The sequence below is a fragment of the Sphaerodactylus townsendi genome, linkage group LG02, assembly GCF_021028975.2.
Source record: "Sphaerodactylus townsendi isolate TG3544 linkage group LG02, MPM_Stown_v2.3, whole genome shotgun sequence".
NCBI classification, from domain to species: Eukaryota; Metazoa; Chordata; class Lepidosauria; order Squamata; family Sphaerodactylidae; genus Sphaerodactylus; species Sphaerodactylus townsendi.
This window is the reverse complement of record NC_059426.1, coordinates 136,811,820-136,827,025: the sequence shown is the minus strand read 5'-3', so window position 1 is coordinate 136,827,025 and position 15,206 is coordinate 136,811,820. Positions and strand designations below refer to the sequence as shown.

The window sequence follows — 15,206 nt, the reverse complement described above, 5'->3', positions numbered from 1 at the left end:
TAGATGAACAGAAGTGGGGTTCTTCCTGGGGACAAAAGTATGTGGTATGCAGTGGTGGGCTGATGTCAGGGGCACAGTAAATGGGTTGGCTGCTTCCCTGTATGCCTGTCACAGGTGCATCATTGACATACCATATTGTGATTATGAAGTTGTTTTAAACTCACATGCAACCACTGTGTGCTTTAACAAGGAGTTTTGCTTTCTCGTCTGTTTGTTCATCAGATAGTAATTAGTAGCACCACTGATGCGCCAATGTCAGGGTGTTAGGATGCAGTTGATAAGCTGTTCTTGTACTCTTCCGCAATGTGTGTGCATACAACCTGGTATGACTGTGGACTTATGTAGATAGCTTTATTTTATTTAATCATATACTATTTATTTTAAAGTAAAAGAGAGCCAGTTCTGAAGTTTCCCCTGTAAACTAGTTTATTATACCAATTCTAATTATCATGCAATCTAGTGGTTTTAAGGCTTATGTCTTCCACACCACTGGGTATCACAAACATTAAAGCATTTTATATTGTCATTATACATCAATGTTTGCACTTGGGTTATACATATATACAGAAATTATTCACACCTTGCTATTTCCTTCCTTCAAACCAACATAATTTTACTGTGAAAGCAGCTTTTTAATAAATGACATAAGAAATACAGCAAGGCACAATTTTTAAAAATGTGGGGCTTCCTTCTGATTACCACCTCAAGAAGTGTAGTATAAAACCAAAATGTTGTACTTAATTCAGCAGAATGTTAGCAGTTCTTAATATACAACACTGTGTAGCTGTTTCTTGAAGTGTTGCATAGATTAATTTTAAAATAAAAGGATTTGTGTTTATTCTGAATAACTTCATATGTATTGAATCAGAAGCATTAAGGTCTTTGCTGCAATCAAACTTTCATTCTAAACAAAATACTTTCAATAAAACAGTATGCATTATACACATAAAATATCAAATTTGATACATAAAATAGGAGAATTAATGACATATACAGTTCTGAAATGGTGATACAGAATTACCATATATTCTGTGGAATTGCAAAATCATAAAAAATGTAGTTGGTGAGAAGTCATACAGAGGCTTACAAATCTGGAAGGGTAGGTTGCTGAGAGGTAGCTTGGGAGAGAAATCCATATGACAACAAATGTTTTAACAAACTGATCATTGAAATAAAACCAGCATATGCATCCTGGTCTCAAAGCCAACATGGAGAAATCACATTTAGAAGGAAAATTTATCTTGGGAGAGTAACAAAGGCAGTGATACAATGGAATCAGAGGTCATCCCGTGGTTTAGAGCATGAGCCTGCACCTGAAATGCAGCCAATATTCTAAAAGGAAAAGGAAAAAAGTAATAGCATGTTAAATAAAGTATTTTTCATCTGCAAAACACAAGCTTTTCCAGAGCAACCTAAAATAGCAATTTTATGATCTCATACCAATGTCCTTATATGTAAAAATAACTGTATACGAGCTACAGTCTTTCTTAGCCTGAGGTTTTAAGTCAGTATCAGAGAGATATCTTTTTATTGATGTAGAAACGTCATTGATTTTTATAAAACAAGATTTAGTTTCAAAAAGCACAGGGGAAATAATCAAATTTGACCTTTTCCCTCAATCCCATCCTTTCAGGTGCCTGTGAACTTACCTTCTCTACCGTTTGAAAGTGCACAATCAATAAGAATGCATGACTTAAATAAAGGCCAACCAACCAAAATAATCTTCAGTCCTAAATCCATTACATGGAAGTAAGACCCATTAAAGTCAGGAGGCTTGCTTCCAAGTAATCTAGTTATGGGATGGGATGTAAGTATGGGATGTAAGTAGGTTACATAAACAGAATCATAACCTATTTAAGTACTATTTATAGTGCTTAAAGATAATTCAAAAAGGTGATAGGTCGCATACAAATAATCCATAAATATAAGCAGTACATTTTTTAAAGTTAAAATTCATATTTCTTCTCAAAGTAATTAATTATTTTTTTTCATGATTCAGAATTTTTTTTAGCCTGGGTTAATCTATACAACACAGAGTAGAGGTTTATGATAAGGATTATGAAGAAGTAACTGGCAGAATATAGGGGAAAAGGGAGATTAGTACAAAGTACCTCTCTCAAGCATTTCCAAGGAGGCACTCCAGGCTTGCATGATATGCCTTCCCAAATCAAGTGGAAATAGCTGCATCTATCCAGTTACCTTCTTCTTTGATCTTAGTTGCTGTAACTGACCTCTATATTTTTTACAGAAAATGGTGCTCACTGCTCATGCAAAATTGTAAAAAGCTCAAGCATCAAGTTTCAACAAGAACCTAAAGTGTTTCAGGAAAGTTGTCACATTTCTGTTCTTAAAAAACTTGGAGTGGCCTTTTAAATTGAAATCCTCACACTTGGGCAGTATATATTTCAAATATCTTGAAGTTGTTGAGATAGAAGGGAAAGTGAAATAAAATAACTATTTGTATCCTGCTTCACGTTAGATGTCTGCTGCCATAAGAGACAGTCAGTGATTAAATAACAAAGAACACAGAATCGGACATGTTTAATCACTCTGACCCTGCAAGAATGATTTCTGTATGGTCACAGGCTTCTCCCTGACTTGGATAGTCCAGGCTAGCCTGATCTCTTCAGATCTCAAAAGCTAATCAAGGTTGACCCTGGCAATTATTTGGATGGGAGACCTCCAATGAATACCAGGGTTGTGGCAAACCACCTCTGAACCCCTATTGCCTCCAAACTTCCACCAGTGTCTCCATAAGTCAAATTGATTTGACAGCAAAACATACAAACAAACAAAAAAACCCTAGATATCTGCATCTGGAATACCTTCAGGACTGGGCTGAAAACAATACCAGCAGTATGATAGATGGGTGGATGCTATTGACAGTAAAAAAGATGGCATGATCTCATCCTTTGTTCTTTGCAAGCTCTCACCTTGATGAGCAAAAAGAAATCCTGAGCAACATTTCAAGCAGCACACTAGATCACAGAACAGAATGATTGTTCCAAATACAGAATTACTTTTGAAATGGCTTACAGCATTGCTATTACATTCCCTTAATGGTCAGTTTTTATAACACACTGATAAAGAATGAGATTGCAACTTAGCTATATTCAGAAGCAAAATATATTTGTCTATTCCCACTTTATTCTTGCTTGCAGCTGGAGCAAAGAGGCAGAAATCATATAAAATTAGTTGATCTGCGTTGGTAAATATGCATACTGTCACCTTTGCGCACTGAGTTTATTTTTAGGGTACATGTATACCATAGATAATTTTTCTCTTAAGTATCACAGCTCCACATAAAATCACACATTTTAATGAGCTTACAGCACAGGTGCTCCAAGAAAAAAAAATAATGGTGTTTGCCATTTATCTTTCAAATTAAATAATGTGTTTTTAAATAGTAACTTTTTTCATAATACACTTATGGGAACAACATTTATCTGTCACATTTTAAAAGATGTATTAGTAATAAATGTAAATTACCTTTGGAAAATCAGTAATTAGGCTCATCAAAAAATAAACAATCTGCCACCAAAAAGATAATCTTTAGCATAGTTAAGTATAATAACTGTTATTTGAATAAGTTAACAAATTAGGATAGATTGCCTCTAATTCATTTCCCATAGCATGGGAGATGAAGTTTAAGTATCAGCTAAGCTCTCACAGTGGGGGCAGGGAATCTTCCACCAATTCAGCAGAAAAGAGATCCCAGCGATGCTTTCTTTTAACTTGCTTCATACTCACTACCCTCTTGCCTTAGGGCTCCATAGTATGACTGCAGATTTCAAATGGGCCTCATGCTGAGTCGGATAACTGGTTTATCAATGTCACTACTGTCCAAGTCCAATGCAAGAAATCAATTTAGGAGGCACTTCTGTTGGCACAAGGGTATTTGCACAGAGATACCATGTTCACTCTTATGAATAGGATGGAGACTTTCTGTTAATGTGTCAGTATTCCATCATCTAGTGATGGATGAGTCAACACTTAGGCCCCTTCCGCACAGCATAGGAAAGTGGGTTGCAGGAGGGATAAAGCAATCCACTCCCCTGTTTTCGCGTTCGCATGCCTCCTTGCGGGCAGTGAATGGAGCCCATGGGCTGCCGTCGTGCCTTCACACAGATGAATGGCTTAAAAAAATGCACCTCCCTTCACTGGAAGGCTGCCAGCGGGGACTATTAAAATTTGGGAAGTGCAGCTGAGTAAAGCATTTCCTGGGTCAGCCGTTTGCTTGCAAGTGGCTTCAAAACGCATTAGAACAAGAGAATCGTGGATCGTGCGATTCTTTAATAACCTGTTTTTTTTGGGGGGGGGGAATGTGGGACAGCTTCACGTTAGGGGTTGGAGCCATGTGAAATCCCCCCCCCCCGAAATGGGTTTTTCCCCGTCCTCAGCCTGGGTTTATTGGCCCATGCGAAGGGTTAGAATTGGGTTAGAACCCTTAGAATTGTTTAGGGCATTGACTATTTAAAAAATCCCAACACCTGTGTTATTTCTATAATGTTCTTAACAAAGGAAGAGACCTATGATCTTCCATGAGCTTCCTCCTCTGATATTGCAGTGCTTAGGCAAAAATACTTCTTATGTGAGCAGTTACACAGATACAGCTGTGTGTATTTAATTTATTTCACTGGGGTTTCTTTGAATAAATGGTGTTTGTGTATGGCTAAAAGAAGATTATTGCTGTATAAAATGCTTTTAAAACAAAGAAATGGGATTATTCCCAATGCAAGGGAACCTTCTTTGTAGAATCATTATAATAAATGATTTTTTGTCCAAACATGGCTTGACTGGGCAGCAGCACAAGAAACCAGTGAAAATTGGAGTGCTTAAAAACAGAGCAGCAATTCTACATGGCACCCAGTCTCCCCATGCTGCACTTTTAAAAAGGTACATATGTATGATTAGTTGCAACTGAATTTAGATAAGCACTAAAATGCACACTCCATTACAATTCAATGTCACAGCCAGATTATGCCTTCTCTTTCCCAACTCCTGATCCCGATGAAATCCATGTATAGATTTCCTAAACTGGATTGGTTCAAATAATACTAATTTAGCATAGGAGACAAATTCCTAAGGGGCAGATGTGTCAGTTTTCAGCAGCAAAAACTATACAGAACTCTTCGAGGCTTATCAAATCAACATATCTATTGTGGCATGAGGTTTTTTTGCCCCTAATCCATTAAAAAACAAATCTTGATAAATTTGGGCCTTTAAGGTGCTCAAAGATTCCTTCAACCCCATCCAGAATTAGGTTGCCTAACTACAGTGCAATCAGTAGGCTTTGGCGTACCTAACTTTGCATAGGATCAGAGTGTTAGAATGATAGGGGTTTACAGTTACCTCTGACTCCTCCTAAGTTGGCTGTCGTGGGTTTTCTGGGCAGGAAAACCCACAACAGCCAGTTGATTCCAGCCTTGAAATCCTTCAACAATACATGTTCCTAAATAGTCACTGGCTGCAACCCTAAAAACACTTTAGTGGGAATAAGCCCACTAAATCAAAAGTGGGGCTTCCTTTTGAATAAAAACCTAATGAGGATTGCTCCCCCTATCTTTCACTCGTCGTGTGACATTTTTAGATAGTTTTGACACATTTCATGAAAATGGGAATCCCTTGGACTACAGGAGAGATCTTAGCCATTAGAGAATTGTGTACCTGTCCTCTTTTCCCAGTTCCTAAAGTTCCCATAGAGATGTGGCATACAAATACAAAGTTTCTATGAAGGAAATATTGATGAATTCCACACAGGCCAAAGATAACAGGTGTAGGACATTATATGAACCATTTTGCAGGGGGAGGAGTTCACACAGTTCCCATTCCCAAAATGCGTTTGACCACAGCCGTAGCGAGTGGGAACTGTGCCTGGGGAATGCATGTGCCCTGCGCCCCCACCATGCCCCCACCCACTTCCAGAACCCCCTCGCCACGCCTCTGCCACACCCTTGCACTGGCACATGCCGAGTGTTACACACTTGCCCTACCCTCTTGGTGCTATGCCATTTTATTCTCCTCAACCCAGGATTTTTGAAAATCACTAAACCAGCAATCCTTTTGGACAGTCTTGGGTTGGAGGCACTCCCACATAAACACAACAGGCAGGAGATGCTTTATTTCATTCCCTTTAAGTTCCACACCATCCACTATCAGGGAGAATCCACCTGTCCACCGTTATTGTAGTCCAGCAGGTTGTGGGCAGATTCTCTAAGTGCCTAACAGTGTTCAAAGTCCAAGCACATTTTCTCCCCATGACTGATGTACAGCAACATGTTCAATATTGCCCAATGGTTGAAGAAAGGTTCCTTTTCCTTTCTGGGTTTCACATGCACAGCTACGTCGGTGCAGTTAATCTGTAGGCCTACACAGCTATGCATGTGTTGCAGGAATTTTTTAAAAAGAGAATGGTCTCTGTGCAAAGGCACAAAAGCATCTCAGCTTGTTTCCAGGGGTCCCAATCACTGCCTGAATGGTTAAGGGCACACATGTGAACGAAAAGAAGGAAAACGAGTTCCATTATACATATGCTGTGTGGAATCCAGCATTCCTACCTTTTCAATAAGAGAGAGTTTTTTCCATGAAAACATCTACAACAATGTTGTGGGTTGGACCTGTCCTGTGTTTGTTATTCCTCCATCCTACCTCTGGGGGCCCCAGTCTAGCTCATTCACAAGCAAAGTGGGGTCAGCCCTGGTTAGTACTTGGTTGGGAGCTCATCAAGGAAGCCCTGAGCTGCTACATAGGGGCATACAAAGGTAAACTACCTTTGAAAGTCTCTTGCCTAGAAAATCCTACAGGGTTGCCATAAAATGGTTGTAACTTTATGGCACTTTCTAACACCTCTCAATAAGCAGACCTGAACAGCAAGTACAAACCCTCCTCAAAACTCTCCTTTTCCAGTAACAGACATCGTCAACTGTCCTCATTGTCACAATTGGGATGTAGGATGATATCAGCCAAAGAAGGATGTTTTGAGAGAAGGACCCCAATTGTTGGGAATGGGGAAAGCCCATCATTCCTTTCTTTAGCACACTTTTCTTTAGAACCCTTAAAGAGAAGGTGGTAATGATGGAAACATAATGATGGAAAACAATGCTTAGTTGCTCACCCCATTTCCCAATATAATGCAGCTTTGTAGCGTGAATAGTCCTGCAGTGATAGCTCTATCTGCCTTGCAGGAAGTAAGTGTGAAACTGATATGGGGGTAGATGTCTGGGGAATGTGTCTAAAATTTATAATGTAATTATAATATAATGTAAGTTAAGGAATATTTCTCACTTTACATTTGAGTACAGATGTACCTTGCATCTGCTTGAAACAGACCTGTCTGTTCTATGAGAAATATATGCCTGTATGTTGCTTCTCAGAGAAATTGAGAACCCTTAAAAAATTCTGCTTAGATTTTAGGTACTCTCCTGAATAAAATGTTGTGTTGCACAGAGGGCTGCAGACAGAGACATGGGGTGAAGCTGTCCCTCCATCACTCTTCTGCAAATGAAGCAAAGAAACTTTTAAAAAGAAGGATGGGCAACTTCATCCATTGCCCTCCTTCTTCCCGCACTACCTGCCCCATGGAATTTGTTTAGAGGGGCTCCCCAAGCTTCAGCAGAGGCTTTTCATGGTGTACTGGGGACTGCTGGGGGAAGTTAGGGAAGATCAGCTTCCATCCCTATTTTGTTATAGTTCGCTTTACAATGTAGCCAATTTTATTAGATTTATTTTATTATGGTTGGAGGCTGAGGCCAGGCGAGCATTTAGGTATGACAGAGATGAGATTTGAACCAGGCACTTTTTGATTCCTAGTGAACAATGCAATCCTGTGCAGATTTTCTCCTGTCTTAGGCAATTGGTTTAAATGGGCTTAAACTGGAGTGACTCTTCATAGAGTATTAGCATCTCTTCATCACTGTACTGTGCCAGCTCATTTCTTACATTTTGTGCAACTTGATGAACCAAGCAATACTTAAAATTCATGTTAGCAATTATTGATGCATGAAAACTGCATTTCATACTTGGTTATCTGTATCCAAGTTCAAATTCTAAAGTAAGAAGTTACTTCAAATGAGCCTTACTTTGAAATAACACAACACTATGACCCAATTAAAAATCCAGAAATGAAACAAACTGTGCTCTGTAATACAATCATATAAATAAGAAGCAAATCTCATTGTGCATGGGATATGGTACCTACCTTTTTATGAAATAGATAGGTGTCCAGGGATGAATACATTCTACCTATGTGCATTTATGTGCCGTTCTTTGTGAAGATGCAGGAGGTTATCTTCACATGTAACAGTTTTAGTGTTCTGGTACAAAACATCTTTGTCTTCCAACTGATCAGACTTTAACTGAATGTCTTCTACAGAGGTCTTTATAGAAGGGACAAGATTGTCTTTAGCCTTTGCAATACCAAGAGACTCTCCAGGAAGATTTTCTTTGGAGCTATTAGGGAGAGAATTTAAATCTGAACCTTTGCTAGGCATGTCCAAAATCAATGATTCACTAGCAGAATTTTTTAAATTATCTGATACCATCTGGCTAAGAGAATCAGGCACATTTGCATCCATCTCCTCATTTAGCAAAGGAAAGCCACTATATTCAGCAGATGTTTTAGGTTCATCTATGAAACCCAACCCTTCATATTTTACCAGAGGTACCTCAGGGGCACTATCACTATTGTATGCTTCCTGTTCAACTCGCTCGTCTTCAGGACAGGCTTCAAAGAAACATTCAATATTGTCCCCGTCATCTGCAAAGTCTAGTGGTACAGGAGAACTGCTTTTTTCTTCAACATACTTAGTCACTTCCCCACAGTCACTGTCATGAGAAGAGAGTGAGAGGTAAGAGTAAAAATCCCCTTTTCTAAGTTGTATTGGCCTGTGAGAATGTTCTAGAACTTTTTGCTTGATCTGGGCTAATGGATGTGGAATGGCTGGCTCACACTCAGGTTGTGACTTATTCTTCAAGGCCGTTGAGGCCATATCGATTATCTCCATCACAAAGTTGTGCACTGAGCAATCCTCTCCATTTCTTTTATCAGAAGCAACAGAGTCACAGTTACAACATGAATCTGGACCATTAGTTTTAGTATTTTTTCCTGCTTTGTTTGATTTCAAAGCAGTGTGGCAATCACTACCATCTTTGCTAATTCCTGTTCTGTTTTGTTGACTGTTTGGCAGAGATTTTACTAGAGCTGTATCTGGAGTATCTAAACCTTTGATATCTGAACCACGTCCTGTAAAGCACTTTTTAATGCAACTGAAATCAGACTGAAGGTGTTTTTGACATTCCTTTGGAGAGTTGGACGTTTTTCGCAGTGGAACAGACTCCTTGCTATCCATATGTGACTCATCAGAACTATCAGTATATGCTTCACAGACACAACATTCATTTTCACTTCCTGTGGTATCAAGTGTGCTAATATTTGTGGGAACTGTATACATTCTAATATGTTCTTCCTGTGGACTTTCTTGAGAATTTGCAACATTACCATTCTCCATGTCATCCACTAGATGATCCTTTGAAAACTGAAAAACATCATTTTTAATTTGGTTGTTTTTTTCAGGCTCATGATTATCTGCTATAGTCTTGGCGTTGCCATTATTTTCTGTAAGTTTATGTATAGAATCGTTCAAAAAATTTTCAATGCTTAAAGCATCTTTTGATTTTGTAGTCTCATTACATCTTAAATTCTTACAGCACTGGATTTCATCATCTAGGTTGCACCTTCTCTTCTCCTTTGTCAGAAAAAATTTTGGTCTGATCCAAGTGTGAAGTTCATTCTTTATGTAGTCAAGTCCTGAAATTAAATTGCCATCTTCATAAATATCCTCATCAGTTGCAATACTGGAATCATCATCTTCGTCTTTAATGCCCAGCTCTTCTTCAGTCAGGGTGAGGGTAGAACTTGATAGCAAATCACTATCATCTTCATCATCAGTGCAAGCGGAGGTACAGGAAACATTAACAATCATGCTAACGTTGACATCGCTCTCATCAGCAACCGACCGATTGAGGTGTTTTCTGAATGATGCATTTGAATCGGGTACTTTATTTCTGTGCAATACAATATCTTCGGAGCACAGAGACAGATCATCACTGCTGCTTAGCTCAGTGAGAGAAGCAGGTGAATCCTCATTGATAGAGGATGCAATCTCCAGTGACAACTGGCCAGTCAAGGACATTTGTTGAGAAGTGCTTTGGAGTGTAATATCAGAGATGCTACGCTTTATCTTTTGATCTAAAGGGCTCTGGATATTTTCTAAACGATTCAAAAGGTCTAATGTCCTTTTACTAAGTTCACCAACAGAATCACTACTTCCACTTAAGTCTCCAGACCCATTACAACTAAAAAGATCTTCATTGCTTTTGTAAGGAGTCAGCCAACTCTCTAAGGAAGTGCTCCGATGAAGGCCATCACCACTTCTAAAAATACTTGAGCCAAACAAATCACTTGCCACTGAAAGGGAGTCTAAAGAAGAGCTGTGTGATAAACTTGAAAGCAGTTTCATATTTGTTCTGTCACTTAGTTTCTTTAAATCTTCCACAAATTCACAAGGTTTGGGATTCAAATTATCCAAGTCAGCTGATAAAACAAGTTCCTTTGTAGATCCACGAGGGTTTAATTCTATGGGCCGATGCTCAGATTTAAATGGGATTTTATCAAAATAAAAGCCATGTAGCAAACTGCCCTGTTTGTGTGCTTTTTCCGAACATGATTGCTTCATTAACATTGGCAGTTTGAATTTGGAACCCTGGAGGTATGAATAATCATAAAATGTAAAGACACTGTGTTTTCCTTCTTGTAAGCCCTCTTTTGAATACTCAGGGCTACTTTGGGCTATGCAGTCCAGATCACTAACTTTGTCACTAGATTTTGACTGAGAAGAACTCAGGAAAATAGCATGGGTCTCCTCTCCTTCTGATTTAGATTTTTGTTTTGTTAAATCAGCAATTTCCCCTATTTGGTAACTGGAATCATTAGTTATGGAATTATCTGGCATTCCATCAGTATCACTCAACAAACTGATTTCAGAGTTGTTCATAGCCTCTGTATCACTTACAGTTGCTATTTTATTCTGAATCTCTGAATGTCTGCTTATGTTTCCTCTGTGATACATGTAATTCTGTGGTTTTGCGAAAGTGGTGCTTCCTGTTAGATCTGGCAAATGTTTAGAAGGTGAAAATAATGAGTCTTTATTTGCATGGATATTTACAGTGTCTGACTCTGTGGCACTGGGGGATTTGGAGGTGTTTTTCAGAGGGGATATATGATTTATTCCTGATAATTCTACATTATGGAGACTGTAAACTTGGTAAACTTGAGGGCCAGGTGATTTTGTAACAGTAGGGCTGCTGAGAAAATTTTCATGAACACCAGAATTTTCCTCTTGTTTTGGACTGTTGTTAACACATGCTTCAGATGCAGAGTTCAGCTCTGTGTCATCCTTCTTCAGTTCTTGATCAAGCTCACTGAATTCCTCATTAATGCTAATTAACTTATTACTTATATCCATTTCATCCCATTCCAGTGCATCTTCACTTGTGCCATTTAGCTCCATCAAGCCTGGATCAATAACATTCAAGGATTCCTGTTTTAAATACACAAACAGAAAAACAGAACCTCCTGTTAATCAAAATGTTAAATAATACATTTCACCTCATAATGGAAAAGCATTGCAAAGCACATTACTCATTATAAAAAACTTGTTGTTTATAGTAGGACTACAAAGGACACATATTTATAAGTTGTTAAAATACAGAAAAGTGAGATACATTTCTGAAACACAATAAATAGCAATAGTATTAGTACTGAGGCTAGAATATTGGTCCTGGATGTAGGAAACCTAGGATAAAATTCTTGCTGAAGCATCTGTTTTTGTCTTGCCCTACCTCCAAGGGGCTCAAGGCAATATAATAAGGTTCTATCCTGACATTTTATCCTCAATGAGGTTGTGAGGTGTGTTAGGATGACTTTGTACATCCTGGGTAACCCCTATACTTTACAGGCGCTTTAGTCACACTAGATGGGCTGGGGCTTCTGCATAATAGAGTGGAATTCAACAGATTCTGAACTACTTAGCTACTCAATTAAAGAAATATAAATACTGGAGCTCCACCCTATTCCAGATTCAGGAGATACCAACAATCTAAATTTCTATCCTATTCACTTCCATTCTGTTAACTATGGTTCCCAAGCACTGGTTGAAATGTGAGATTACTGATGTTGGATATGGTTGTGGGGCAGTTTGAAAGCACTTATTCTTGACTGCCTGCTCAGTGCTGCTACTGAGTTGGCCAGAAACAGCTGGGTTCATGCAAGCAAACTGGGATAATCTATCTGGGTCTGGGTAATACACACTGAACTGTCAAATCCAGTCATAATTATGTGTATTACATCACAGAAAATCACATTATTATAAAACTGGCTAATCAGCAACATCTCTAGATTAGAGGTCCTACTAAAATCAAATCCTGCATAATCCAAGTGGTGTGAAAATAACATTTATCCTCAATAACAGAAATAAACATCTATTTGAGAGATCATATATGTGAATTTGCAAGAATATGCTGGTAAATGAAAAATAAGACAAAATTGTTAAAAATATTTTAGCACAGAATTCTTCAAAATTAATCTAATATGTAGTTCTTAAAATAATAATTACTTTGTACAGGATACATCCAACAGTACTGAACTGTATTTGAATTTCGGCTTGCTTGCTTGCTGACAAGGGCAGTATTTAAGACTGGTTCATAATGACTAATGAGTGTGAAAGTCTTTAGTTGTAAAAACAATCTTATCAGTTTAATCAAATACTATATTAATTTCATATATTATCTGTGCTGACATTGCTCTATGCTGAATAGTGAAGTGAGATGCAGAAAGAAAAAACCCCTTGATTTCCTATAAAATTTCACATTATATGTATATAACATTTAAAGACCATCTCAAAACCTTTCATGTTGACATGTGCTCAGCTGTGAAAGCAGACTGAAATCCCATTACATGAGGGCTCTTCACAGAATGTAGTGCAAGGCTATCTGGAGAGGCAGGCATCTATTCAGAACCAGATCTACATTTTTTTGAAGATGAGAAAAAGTACAAAATGATGCCCCCGGTGGTGGGATCCAAAAATTTTAGTAACAGGTTCCCATGGTGGTGGGATTCAAACAGTGGTATAGCGCCAATGGGGCTGGGCGGGGCATGATGGGGGCGTGTCAGGCATTCCAGGGGCGGGGCATTAATAATTTCTCTGTTACTGTAAAAAACTCTTACTGTAAAAAAAAGTTCCTAATTTCCAGCTGGTATCTTAAACTCATTATAGCAAGTCCTATCGTTAACTGCCAACAGAAACAACTACTTCTCCTCTAATTGACTGCCTGTCAAATACTTAATACTTTCAAATACTTAATTTTGTTTCTAGAAATCAAAAGAAGGATATTTTCCTTAAACAAGGAACTTTACCATATTTCTAAAACATGTTTTTAAAACAGCCCAACAGGGAAAATTATCCCGTTTTCTACCTTCGCTAACCAGCCACATAAGAAACAACAGGACTTTATGCCAACTGTGAAATCATGAGTGGTCACTACAGTTTAGTGAAGATTCGCCATCACCACTGTTTGTTAACTATATTCTGAAGGGCTAATACATTCAATACTCAAAATAATTTGCACTTTAGATTAAGACACAAATTCATTAAAACATGGATCCGATGGACCATTCCTACTGCATAGGCATATTCAAGAGCTAGATATCAAGGCTACTGCCAGGATATACAGGTCATGACTTTTTCAAAAATGGAATAAGCATTAGTAGTTAGTACCTTTAACCTTTCACTTATGCAAAATGTTTTGTAAACCTTTAGCCCCATAAATACCTAAAATCAGTCATTAATACTCCCTTTTTATTCCTTGGTGACCTTGGGCTAGTCACAGCTTTCAGCCCCACCCACCTCACAGGGTGTTTGTTGTGAGGGGGGAAGGGCAAGGAGATTGTAAGCCCCTTTGAGTCTCCTGCAGGAGAGAAAGGGGCGGGGATATAAATCCAAACACTTCTTCTTCTTCTTCTGTTTAAAGTAAAAAACATCATCCATTGTGAACTAGAATTCGCAATCCATACTGTATATTCTGCAAATATTTCACATTAATTAATCCAGGATTAGAGACACAGATTAGCATAACATTCTCACATACAGGAATACAGAGCTTTTAAGTGGCCAAGCATCATGGTAAATCATAATTTATCATAAAATGAACAGAATGCCAAAATAAATAGCCTACCAAGCAAGTAAAAAGTCCCCTGGACCCAACAGTAGTTAAAGGGTCCCTCCTCTTACTAGCCAGCAAGCTCCGGGCTATGAGAAAGAAGAAGAGAGGTGGAGGCGAGGGCGTGGAGATGGAAAAGTGGACCCAATTAGTAACCCCCTCTCAGCACACACAAATAATTAGTAACCCACTCTCGGGAACTGGTGAGAACCTGCTGGATCTCACCTCTGGATGCCCCCCCCCATATATTATATATTTTTCTTTATATATACGTATATAATAAACATATATAATCAACAACTCTTTTACTGAGAGAATAAATTATATTGACATCTATGAACTGTTAATAATTACACTTTTATATGGACTGATAAGGCAGAAGTGACTTGATGACACATAATGAATGTGAACAGACCCTCCATTCTTGTTCCAGCCCTTTCCCAAGTTGAACAATCAGGCTTGTTAGATGAGGGGGCAGGTCTATTTGTGGTCTTGGCAAAGTCAAACATAATACACTTTTAAAGGGGTGGGATGGAGGAGAAGAGCTTTCCATCTTCCCTTCCACCCCATTTGACTCCAGGACACTCCAGGGCTTGTAGCACCTCAGCAAAGAACAAGGCAGGTGGGCAGGGAAGAGGGGCAAATCAGGCATTCTAAACCATTAATGGCCACTAGCCCCTCGAACTCTTCTACCTGTGAGTGTCGTAAGTCCCCCCCCCAAAAAAACCCAGAAGGCTCACATGCCCAAAGCCTACCACAGCCACTGTCAATGTATGGTTTTTGAAGGGTGAACAGGAAAATAAGGAATTGGAAGGTCCTACAGGTGGAAAAGTGGAGGGGAAGGAGAGAAGTTAGCAAGGCCAAGAAAGGTTACTGGAGGCAGGCGAATCTATGTGTCCCACTGCACAGAAGTTGATATCTTTCAACTTCTC

The 15,206-nt window shown here is 38.7% G+C and overlaps 1 protein-coding gene across 1 annotated transcript in view; it reads right to left on the bottom strand.

Annotated features, from left to right (window-relative positions):
* Positions 1–403: 403 nt before the first annotated feature.
* The window catches only part of AKAP6 (A-kinase anchoring protein 6), a 289,841-nt gene continuing 275,038 nt past the window's right edge, over positions 404–15,206 (bottom strand). The window contains 2 exon segments of the mRNA XM_048484616.1: positions 404–1,332; positions 8,198–11,597. Of these exon segments, the coding sequence (XP_048340573.1) occupies positions 8,238–11,597 (3,360 nt within the window). The 3' untranslated portion in view covers positions 404–1,332; positions 8,198–8,237.